This window comes from Lactuca saligna, chromosome 5 (assembly GCF_052625555.1).
Source record: "Lactuca saligna cultivar CGN05327 chromosome 5, ASM5262555v1, whole genome shotgun sequence".
Taxonomy (NCBI): domain Eukaryota; kingdom Viridiplantae; phylum Streptophyta; class Magnoliopsida; order Asterales; family Asteraceae; genus Lactuca; species Lactuca saligna.
The window spans coordinates 285446082-285458207 of record NC_136421.1 but is presented as its reverse complement, the minus strand read 5'-3'; the positions used below and the strand labels follow the sequence as shown (position 1 = coordinate 285458207).

Here is a 12126-nt window from a genome sequence, read left to right as displayed (position 1 = left end):
TTGTAATTAATTTGAAATTTATGGTGCAGACTTATCACTTAGTGAAGATGAACTTACGAACTTAACTATGTTTGAATTAGAACAAATATTACTTCGAAACAACTCCACTCTCAAAAAATTCACAAAGATGTCTTACCCAGATATTGAATGAGTTTCTTCTTCAAACAATCGACATATCACCGAGGAGCTAGATTACGACATTCCCATTATAAAGAATGACTTGGATCGTATGTTTCTCGCATTAACAAATGAGCAACATAACAGTTTCCTCAACATCACGAGTGTTGTTAAAGAAAATAAAGGTGGTGTCTTCTTCGTTTATGGTTATGGTGAAACGGGTAAAACTTTTCTATGGAAGACAATATATGCAACAATTAAATCTGATGATCATATTGTTTTAAATGTTGCTTTAAGTGGTATTGCTCGTTATTATTGTCCGGTAGTAGAACAACACACTCTCGATTAATACTTCCATTTGAACTTACAGAGGATTCTGTTTGTAAAATAAATCCAAATGGTGAGTTAGCTAGCTTATTAAGAAAAAACTCTTTGATAATTTGGGATGAAACACCCATGGTCCATAAGCATGCATTTGAAGCTTTAGATCGAACTTTGAAAGATGTATTAAGGTGTGGAAATTCTAGCATCTCAAATATTCCGTTTGGAGGGAAAGTTGTTGTCTTTGGAGGAGATTTCAGACAGATTCTACCTGTTGTTTCGGGTGGCAGTAGACAAAACATTATTAATGCTTCTTTGAGTTCTTCATATTTATGGCAACATTGCAAAGTCTATAGATTAACAAAAAAACATGAGATCAACTGTGGTAAGTGATCAATCTGATATAGAAAAAATAAGAGATTTTTCAAATTAGCTATTGGATATAGGGGAAGGCAAACTCAGTGCTCCGAACGACGGCGAAACGATTATCGATATTTCGGATGATATTCTCATTAATGATCCAGATGATCCTATATGTTCGTTAATTGAGTTGGTATATCCTTCAATTTTGGAGAAGTATAACAGTACATATTATTTCCAAGAAAGAGCGATACTTGCTCCAAAGAATGAAGTTGTTCAAGAAATAAATGACCGTTTGCTTAAGAAGTTTCCAGGAAATGAGGTTGAATATTTAAGTTTAGATAGCATATGTGAGTTCGAATTTGTCAACGATCAGTTTGATGCAAATTTATACTCACTTGATGTATTATATTGTCTCAAAGTATCTGATCTACAAAATCATAAATTAGTTTTAAAAATTGGTGTTCCAATAATGTTATCGAGAAATATTGATCAGAAAAAACGGCTTATGTAATGGCACAAGACTACATGTGATATCATTGGGCAAACGTGTCATTGAGGCATGTTGGATGCATTTCATGCATCCATTTTGTAGTTTTACTCCATAAAAGTGCATTGCATTTAGGTTTAAACTCATGCATGTTGCATATTTTTCGGGATTTTTAATGATGCAATTCCATTCACACGCTTTTATGATATTTCAGGGACTTTTTGAGGTAGGATCTTAGTTGGGGTGATGAATAAGAGATATGTATGAAGTTTCGAGACTTGTGGAGCATCGAGGAGGAAGATATCAAGAAAGTGAAGATTTTAGCTTTACAGAGATTTACACAGCCGTGTAAATGCAAGCCTTGTGTTTACATGGGCCGTATAAACGCATACTCATGAGCAATGTACTTCGAAGACCTGCATAACTTGAGCAATATACTTTTTGTGTTTACACGGCTGTGTAAATTGGTAGTGTTAGTTTACATGGGCCGTGTAAATGAGGTCATCAGTTTAAATCAGTTTTTCTCCTTTCTAAAATGATGCAAACGGTTCCAGAAGAAAGGGGGGCCGATTTTCTGAGTTCTAGAGGTGATTTTGGGAGCATTTTGAAGAAAATTGTTGCTTGAAAATATTTGGATTTCACTTGGATTTTAATTTGTAAGACTTTAACTTCAATTTCTAGGTTTGTGCTTGTTCTAGTCATGAATGGCTAGAAACATAACTCTCCATCTTCATGTATTGACAATTGTGTGTGTGAATTCAATCATTTGACTTGGTGTTTGTTTTAAATGCTATCTAGTCAATTCAATCCTCACTGAGTTCCATGTTGTATGTGTGGGCATGAAACCACACAATGTCACGGAGGATCAAATCAAGCTTAGGGCGTTCCCCTTCGCAGTTCAAGATGCAGCTAAAGACTGATTCTATGACTTCCCACCAGGGACGGTAACTACTTGGGTAGATCTTGCGAGGTTGTTTTTGGATAAATACTTCCTAGAGATGAAAGCTTCAGCCCTACGGAGGGAAATCATTGGAATCAAGCAACATAAGAGAGAAGCTTTTCACACATATTGGGAAAGGTTCAAGAAACTTTGTGCTCGTTGTCCCAAGCATGGAATCATCGAATACCAGCTCCTACAATACTTAATTGAAGGCATGACTCCGATGGAAAGAAGGCTTCTTAATGCTTCAAGTGGCGGATCTTTACCCGACAAGACTCCAACCGAAATCCGCAACCTAATCAAGAACATGGCTGAAGATTGTAAACATTCAAGCCATGATGAAGAATGGTACACGGATGCACCCCGAGGTGTAAAGGAAGTGAAAACTCCTCAAATTGAAGCTCAATTGTCTGAGCTTACCAAATTTGTAATGCTGCTAGCAAAAGACAAAGGTGTGCAACCCACACCCCGCCTTTGCGGTATTTGTACTTAAGTGGGGCATCTAACTGATATGTGCCCTCAACTTCAGGATGAGGATTATGAAGAAGCAAAAGCTATGGGAGGCTTTTCTGGGTCAAATCAAAGGGGATATGATCAGCCATGGGTGATCAAATATGGAACAACAATCAAGGTTTGGGAGGAAATCAACAAGGAAATTATCAACCAAATCAACCACATCAATTCCAACAAAGACCACCATTTCCTCAAAATCAACAAAGATCACCTTTTCAACCTCAGAATTTACAGCTAAGGCATCTACCACATCCATCTCCACAAGCAGGTTCATCAAGTATGTCACTAGGATATATTGTCAAAAGCCTTGCAACTAGTACACAAGCTTTCCAGCAAGAAACAAAAGCAAGCATAAAGAACATAGAGCAACAAGTTTAACAGCTTACTACTTCCGTAAGCAAACTAGAATCTCAAGGAAATATGCCCTGACTCTCAGGTATTAATTTTACAGCTTTATTTTTCATATTGAAAAGCCTACTTGACAAGTTGGATGCCCTGATGTAACGCCCGTAGATCCGGGCTAGTCAATTTAGAGGCAATATGGGTCGAAAACGACTTTTCGGCAAAAGATTATTTAGAATAAATAATTTTAACCAAGTTATATTATATGTCACAAGGTTTCCGTACATATAAAGAACGCCAAAATCTGAGTTATAACGAAGAAGTTATGGCCCGTCGAAGTTTTATGGCAAAACCGGCACGGCACCGGGAAGCGTAAAAAGTGAATTTATGATAGAAGACTTTTTAGCCTTAGTTATCTAAACCAAAGTCGCAGAGTATGTTAAAATGAGAAAATCCGTAAAAAGAACGCCCAAATCTGACTTCGTATGAGGAAGTTATGATTTTTTTCAAAGTTTCAGCTTAGTAGTGTACAGCCCGAAACTCGAATTTTAGTTCGAGCGGTTTTTGGCTTATGAGGTCTAAATGAGAGTTGAAGATCTCATTAATAGGAACTCAACGGTAAAAAGACAGACAAAAATGGAGCTCGTATGCGAAAGTTATGGACGAAGCTTAGTCCCTACTTTTCGAGCGCGGCGAATTCGATACAGTTTTGTAAATCCGAGATATAATGAGAATTAGACAACGAGGTCTAAATGAAAGTTGAAAATCTCATTAATAGGAACTCAACGGTAAAAAGACAGACAAAAATGGAGCTCGTATGCAAAAGTTACGGACGAAGCTTAGAGACTACTTTACTATAAAACTCCTATAAATACAAGGGTGAACTCCTCATATTTTCTTCACACCATAAGCCTCTCTTTCTCTCTCTAACTTCTCTCTAGCCTCCCTAAACCCCTCCCAAGTCTACGGAACCTCCCTAGCACGAGAAGAAAGCCCCGGAGCGCCCGACGGCTCCGAGAAGAAAAGCTTTCGGCTTGGAAACGCTGCTCCAGCGAAGCCCGGTTTTTAATAAAAACTCGCTGTAAGTGAGCTACGCCTATACTATATTTAATATAGATTTTATTTAATTATAGTAACATTATTAGGACCTTAAAATAATTATTTGGGCTATTAATATGAGTTATATTGAGTGTTATTTAACGCTTATATAATAGTAATAATATCTAGACTATTAATTAGTCGTGGTTAACGTTAAAAACTAAACCCTAGTGGTATTGATACTAGGTTTCGTCGAGGAAAATTGTTTTGAGATAACGAAGTGCTGTCTGAGTTCGGAATCACCACCTAATCAGGTGAGTGCATGGTCTCTTTCATCTTACACATAGATATGAAGTATTTTAATATAAATTACGTGTTATGTGTGCATATTGTCTGAATACTTGTTGTCTATGCTGGTGAAAGATTTTTATACATGTTTTAAATGATGTAAACTGTATAAAGTATTTTATATCTACAAAATATGTTTGGTAAAACATGGGTAGATGAATGATGATGGATAAAAGCTGAAATAGAGGAACATTAGTAGTACAGACCTAGTGCCCTATAGGTATACATTGGCAGCAGTGGACCTAGTACCCTATAGATGAGCACTGGCAGCTGCGCCACAACCCGTAGATGATTTAGATCTACAGTAAACGTCCTAGCAGCTGCGCTCTAAGGATAGTATCGGCAGCTGCGCCTAATAGGGAGCCTTATGACCATGACAGTAGTGTTTAAAGGTCAATACCGGCAGAAGCGCCTCATAGAAAATGTCCTCATTCTAGCAGCTGAGCGTAAGTGACAATATTAGCAGCTGCGCTTGACCAATGTGTCATTGGCAACAATGGACTTCATGTTGTTTCCTTAGGATGATCCTTAGGAATGAATGAATGAGAAATAGCTGATTCTTAGGGTAGATCCTTAAGAATAAAGAAGATAATGGGGATGGGTAATTGGGTTGATTGTTTGATTGTTTAAACATAATAATTATATTATTGTGGGTTGAAAACCCTATGTACTCACCAGGTTTCCCAACCTGACCCACTCAGTTTATTTATATCACAGGTGTTGATATGAAGTGACATTACACTAAGAGATTTAAAGAGATGTAGATCACTAGTGTAAATAATTGTAAGTTCTGTTTATGCTTATGTTTCTGTATTAACGATGACGTCCCAACATTTTAAAATGAAATAAATACGTTTCTTCGAAAATGTTTTAATAACGTATTTACCATGTTTTTCTGGGAACAAATTCTGCAACATTTTTATAAAATGAAGTACTCTGATTTTTATAAAGTATAAACAAAATCGGTCTTTTTTGGCCGTGAAAATGGGGATGTCACAGTTGGTATCAGAGCATTAGTTTAAGCGAACTAGGAATATGGATTTATTTCTAGACTTAAACTTAGAATGCTAAGCGATGATTGTGAGGTGTGAGCACTAGATTATTTTAGGAATTGTGCGTAAAATGCTTTTATGTGCTAAATACTTGTGCCTGATATGCTGTTATTTGTTCGGATCTATGGTCTGTTGCCGACTGTATCTGGAAACCTTATGTGTTTAGGATTCTAAGCGTTTAAACTACGATATTAGAACTAGCATATAAACGTTTCGGAGTGATAAGGATGATTTAAACGTCAATCCTAAGTAAAGGTCTAGATTCACCTTATTCGGTGTATAGATCAAGATGGAAAGAATTCGTAGCGGAAACGTGAATGCAAATAGGAACCGAGATCAACCCCCAACGATTGAGCAAATACCGGTGATGGAAGCCACTGCCGAGCCAGTCACGATGGCCGGAGTGCAAGCGATGATCCAAGCGATGTTGGATCGTCAAACGGAGGAAACTAGACGTTTGCTCCAGCAAAATCGAGAGGAAGCCACTATTCAGATCGAACAACCCAAGTTGAACGAAGGGCAGACTGAGGAAGGAAACTACAGTGGGACTGTTGGTCAAGTCAACCCACCAATAGTTCGACAAAACAACCAAGATGATGAAGTCGAGAGGAATGGATGCAAGTACAAGGATTTTCTAACTTGCAAGCCATCGACTTTCACTGGAAAGGAGGATTCGATCGGGGTCATGCATTGGATCTCGGAGATGGAATTAGCTTTCATGACGTGCGGTTGCAAGGGAAAACAACAGACCACGTTTGCAGTGCGTCAGTTTCGAGGAGGCGCTGTACGATGGTGGAATACCTTGGGAAAGACGCTGAGCCCCAATGAGCCCCTGCAACTGACATGGGCAGAATTTCTGGTGCATTTTAAACGTAGGTACTGCTCAGCCCAAAATCTGCTCGAGCTAGAAAACCAATTCCTTACCTTAAAGAAAGGAAGCATGTCTATTGATGAATACACCAACAACTTCACAGAGAAGATGGAGTTCGCCTTACGTCTTGTTCCGGATGAGCTGACGAAAATTGACAAGTACGCAAAAAGACTTCCATGGGAATATGCAGTGCCAGTGCGTCAGGCACCTACTTTGGAGGCAGCTATCTGGGCTGCCAAGTCGGTTGAGGAGATGATCAAGGGAAGAGCCGCCAACAAGACCGAGGTTGGCGAAAAGAGGAAGTTTAAGGGGTCTGCGAAACCCGATGAGAGAAGCAAATCAAGTACCAGGAAGTTTAGAGGAGGAGGGAGTGAAGAAAGATGGTGCGAGAAGTGCAAAAAGAAACACTCTGGAAAATGCAGTGAGGAAGTAACTTGTTTCAAGTGTGGGAAGAATGGGCATTATGCCAACGAGTGTAAATTCAATAAAAGGGTGTGTTACGAATGTAATGAGGAAGGGCACTTCAAGCAAGATTGCCCAAAGGGAGAGGGGGCTACAAAGCCAAAGGCGAGAGCATTTCAAATGATCCTTGACGAAGCAGATGACAATGCGAGGATTCAGGAGTGACGGCTTGACATCCAAAGATCGAGTTATGAAGTAGCCATAGAATCGTATGATGTAGCCTGTTAGAGGCATAGTCTAGGGTGAACTTGAACACCTATGTAATAGTTTCAAGGAATAATAAAAACCTTCGTTTTGATATTTGATGTGTTAAGCTATTATATGATTTTCTTGTGTGGTGACTTGGAAAACTGCAGGTCAATACCTGAGACGAGTATGAGTAGGTGTGGATGGTAGTAGAGGCCTATACTACCGGAAGCACAAGACTCACGCTTGGATCAGGGAAAGTCATAAGGTTACCAAGAAACTAGTAATTGATTTTGTTTTATTCAAGTATGTCGTTACCATTGTTTCGGTAATGACTAAGAAGATTGTTGTTATCCCGACCCTAGTGGTCATATCACATTGAGTCCGAATACAATGAGTAGGTTACGTGGTTCAGAGAACCAAGTTTGATGTAGCGTCCGACTTAAACCAAACGATTGAAATCAAAGCGATCAATAGAAGTATCATGATCGTTGTTAAATAAGTTGGTAGCTAGAAATGCTACATGTTAAAAGATGATTATATCACATTAGACGATGAAGGAAGACATATTCCATTCCGGAATTTGATTCTAAGAGACCTGAGTCTAAGCATTGCTACATACGATGATAGGTCATTAGAATATGACATATCGGTCAATTGTAGTAATCAAATTAACTTATCCTAAGTTTATTAAGAAGAAGAAGGAGTCTCTGATAAAGAATGAGGTTGTGACACGAAGGTCATGATTGAAAGTCTAACGAGCAGGTGCAAGACCGAGCACCGCCTGCAGTCAAGGAGTCCAAGAGTTAGATACTCGTTCGAAGCAACATAGAAGTTACAGTCATTACCTAGGGTGAAGAGATTATGTATGGAGTCATTATACAATCCAGTTTCGTTGATGATTCCGGGATGTAATCATCCTAAGGGGGAGATAATTGTAACGCCCGTAGATCCGGGCTAGTCAATTTAGAGGCAATATGGGTCGAAAACGACTTTTTGGAAAAAGATTATTTAGAATAAATAATTTTAACCAAGTTATAGTATATGTCAAAAGGTTTCCGTACATATAAAGAACGCCGAAATCTGAGTTATAACGAAGAAGTTATGGCCCGTCGAAGTTTTACGGCAAAACCGGCACGGCACCGGGAAGCGTAAAAAGTGAATTTATGATAGAAGACTTTTTAGCCTTAGTTATCTAAACCAAAGTCGTAGAGTATGTTAAAATGAGAAAATCCGTAAAAATAACGCCCAAATCTGACTTCGTATGAGGAAGTTATGATTTTTCAAAGTTTCAGCTTAGTAGTGTACAACCCGAAACTCGAATTTTAGTTCGAGCGGTTTTTGGCTTACGTGACCTAAATGAGAGTTAAAGATCTCATTAATAGGAACTCAACAGTAAAAAGATGGACGAAAACGGAGTTCGTATGAAAGAGTTACGAATTCTTCACGGTCATTTAACAGTCTAAACGCCTCCTACTGTTAAATTTATGATCGGTCGAGAATTAGCCGACGGAGCCAAAATGAAAGTTGTAGATATTATTTTTACCTACGCATGGACATAAAGAATGTCAAAAACGGAGATAGTATGAGATAGATATAGACGAAGCTTAGTCGCTACTTTTCGAGCGCGGCGAATTCGATAAAGTTTTGTAAATCCGAGATAGAATGAGAATTAGCCAACGAGGTCTAAATGAGAGTTGAAGATATCATTAATAGGAACTCAACGGTAAAAATACAGACAAAAATGGAGCTTGTATGCGAAAGTTATGGACGAAGCTTAGTCCCTACTTTTCGAGCGCGGCGAATTCGATACAGTTTTGTAAATCCGAGATAGAATGAGAATTAGCCAACGAGGTCTAAATGAAAGTTGAAGATCTCATTAATAGGAACTCAACGGTAAAAAGACAGACAAAAACGGAGCTCGTATGCAAAAGTTACGGACGAAGCTTAGAGACTACTTTACTATAAAACTCCTATAAATACAAGGGTGAACTCTTCATATTTTCTTCACACCATAAGCCTCTCTTTCTCTCTCTAACTTCTCTCTAGCCTCCCTAAACCCCTCCCAAGTCTACGGAACCTCCCTAGAACGAGAAGAAAGCCCCGGAGCGCCCGACGGCTCCGAGAAGAAAAGCTTTCAGCTTGGAAACGCTGCTCCAGCGAAGCCCGGTTTTTAATAAAAACTCGCTGTAAGTGAGCTACGCCTATACTATATTTAATATAGATTTTATTTAATTATAGTAACATTATTAGGACCTTAAAATAATTATTTGGGCTATTAATATGAGTTATATTGAGTGTTATTTAACGCTTATATAATAGTAATAATATCTAGACTATTAATTAGTCGTGGTTAACGTTAAAAACTAAACCCTAGTGGTATTGATACTAGGTTTCGTCGAGGAAAATTGTTTTGAGATAACGAAGTGCTGTCTGAGTTCGGAATCACCACCTAATCAGGTGAGTGCATGGTCTCTTTCATCTTACACATAGATATGAAGTATTTTAATATAAATTACGTGTTATGTGTGCATATTGTCTGAATACTTGTTGTCTATGCTGGTGAAAGATTTTTATACATGTTTTAAATGATGTAAACTGTATAAAGTATTTTATATCTACAAAATATGTTGGGTAAAACATGGGTAGATGAATGATGATGGATAAAAGCTGAAATAGAGGAACATTAGTAGTACAGACCTAGTGCCCTATAGGTATACATTGGCAGCAGTGGACCTAGTACCCTATAGATGAGCACTGGCAGCTGCGCCGTAACCCGTAGATGATTTAGATCTACGATAAACGTCCTAGCAGCTGCGCTCTAAGGATAGTATCGGCAGCTGCGCCTAATAGGGAGCCTTATGACCATGACAGTAGTGTTTAAAGGTCAATACCGGCAGAAGCGCCTCATAGAAAATGTCCTGATTCTGGCAGCTGAGCCTAAGTGACAATATTAGCAGCTGCGCTTGACCAATGTGTCATTGGCAACAATGGACTTCATGTTGTTTCCTTAGGATGATCCTTAGGAATGAATGAATGAGAAATAGCTGATTCTTAGGGTAGATCCTTAAGAATAAAGAAGATAATGGGGATGGGTAATTGGGTTGATTGTTTGATTGTTTAAACATAATAATTATATTATTGTGGGTTGAAAACCCTATGTACTCACCAGGTTTCCCAACCTGACCCACTCAGTTTATTTATATCACAGGTGTTGATATGAAGTGACATTACACTAAGAGATTTAAAGAGATGTAGATCACTAGTGTAAATAATTGTAAGTTCTGTTTATGCTTATGTTTCTGTATTAACGATGACGTCCCAAACATTTTAAAATGAAATAAATACGTTTCCTCGAAAATGTTTTAATAACGTATTTACCATGTTTTTCTGGGAACAAATTCTGCAACATTTTTATAAAATGAAGTACTCTGATTTTTATAAAGCATAAACAAAATCGGTCTTTTTTGGCCATGAAAATGGGGATGGTACATTAGATTTTTGGTATTGTATGTGGATGACATACTACTCATAGGAAACGACATCCCAACCCTACAGGAAGTAAAGTCCTGGCTTGGGAAGTGTTTCGCTATGAAGGACCTTCGTGAAGCTACCTATATTCTAGGGATAAGGATCTTGAGAGATCGTAGTAAAAGACTAATTGGACTTAGTCAGAGTACCTACTTGGATAAGGTGCTGAAGAGATTCAACATGCAGGACTCCAAGAAAGGAAAGTTACCCATCCAGAGTAACGCCAGATTGAGTAAGACATAAAGCCCTAGCACTGAGGCTGAGATAGCAGAAATGAGTCGAATACCTTATGCTTCCGCTGTAGGATCGATCATGTATGCTATGACGTGTACTCGACCTGATGTAGCCTTTTCCCTGAGCATGGTTAGCAGGTTTCAGGGGAACCCTGGCAAGGCACACTGGACTGCGGTAAAGAATATCCTCAAGTACCTATGAAGGACTAAGGACTTGGTCCTTACCCTCAGTGGGAGTGATGACTTGAGAGTTGTAGGGTATAGTGTTGCTAGCTTCCAGACTGATAGGGATAATTTCCACTCTCAGTCGGGCTGGGTCTTTACCCTAAACGGAGGAGCAATTTCTTGGAAGAGTTCCAAGCAAGAGACAGTGGCTGATTCAACTTGCGAATCAGAGTATATTGCAGCGAGCGAGGCGGAAAAGGAGGCTATATGGCTAAAGAACTTCATCGGAGACCTTGGAGTTGTACCAGCTATTAAAGAGCCAATGGAAATTTTCTGTGATAGTGAAAGCGTTGTTGCCTTAGCCAAGGAACCAAGGGATCATGGGAGATCCAGGCACATCGACAGAAAATACCATTTCATTAGACATCAAATAGAAGAAGGACTCCTCGTGGCAAAGAGGGTATCATCGGATGAAAACCCAGCAGATCCCCTCACGAAGGGACTGACTCGGGTTAAGCATTTCCAGCATGCTCGGAGCATAGGGCTGAAGGATGATATTAGATTTAGTAGTTAGATAACCTCGAAATTTATAAAGTGTAATTGACATTAGATGATGAATAAAAGGTGTTTTATTTATGGGTAAAGTGTTGCTATCTCTTGTCAATCGTTTACTATATTTCTTTTGCATGTTTTGACTTCCAGAATAATTTTGTTTGGTATAACATATTATTCAAACCTCCACAGTCGGCCATACGTCAGAAGTAGGTATGAATCAAGACTGTCATGATTGGTTGTAGTGGTCTAAGGTGTTGGACAAGGCTACAAAAATCATGAGTGCTCATAAGTTCTGAGCATTGGACTCAACCCACGCTCACTGTAATCACTTCATGGAATTCTATCTCGAGTGATCGTGAGACGGTAATATCATATAAGTCTTCAAACCTAGAGATATGATTTGTTACTTACAAATTGGTTATGCATTGATTGTACGAAAACGCATTGGTAACTCGATGTTATAAAACGTGCTTTTGTGTATAATTCAATGAGTGGTAGAACAAACATATGAGTCGAAGTTTATCTGTTACTTCTTGGATTAGAAGCTGATATCTGGGCCCATCGATGATTTTGTTTTGACCTATGTACCAGGCCCGGTCAAA

General features: G+C 38.7%; 1 protein-coding gene across 1 annotated transcript; it reads left to right on the top strand.

The window, feature by feature from the left end:
- Positions 1 to 248: 248 nt before the first annotated feature.
- LOC145046815 (uncharacterized) lies at positions 249 to 1312 on the top strand. The gene is made up of 3 exons (XM_078995073.1): positions 249 to 338; positions 415 to 823; positions 885 to 1312. Exons 1-3 carry the CDS (start codon positions 249 to 251, stop codon positions 1310 to 1312), a joined length of 927 nt encoding a protein of 308 aa, XP_078851199.1.
- The last annotated feature ends 10814 nt before the right edge of the window (positions 1313 to 12126 follow it).

Excerpts from the sequence above, each read along its gene's own strand:
- LOC145046815 (XM_078995073.1), top strand. The coding sequence starts at position 249 with ATGAGCAACATAACAGTTTCCTCAACATCACGAGTGTTGTTAAAGAAA. Across the intron at positions 339-414 it reads TTATGGTTATGGTGAAACGG|TGGTATTGCTCGTTATTATT; the intron begins GTAAAACTTTTC and ends TGTTGCTTTAAG. Across the intron at positions 824-884 it reads AAAACATGAGATCAACTGTG|GGGAAGGCAAACTCAGTGCT; the intron begins GTAAGTGATCAA and ends TATTGGATATAG.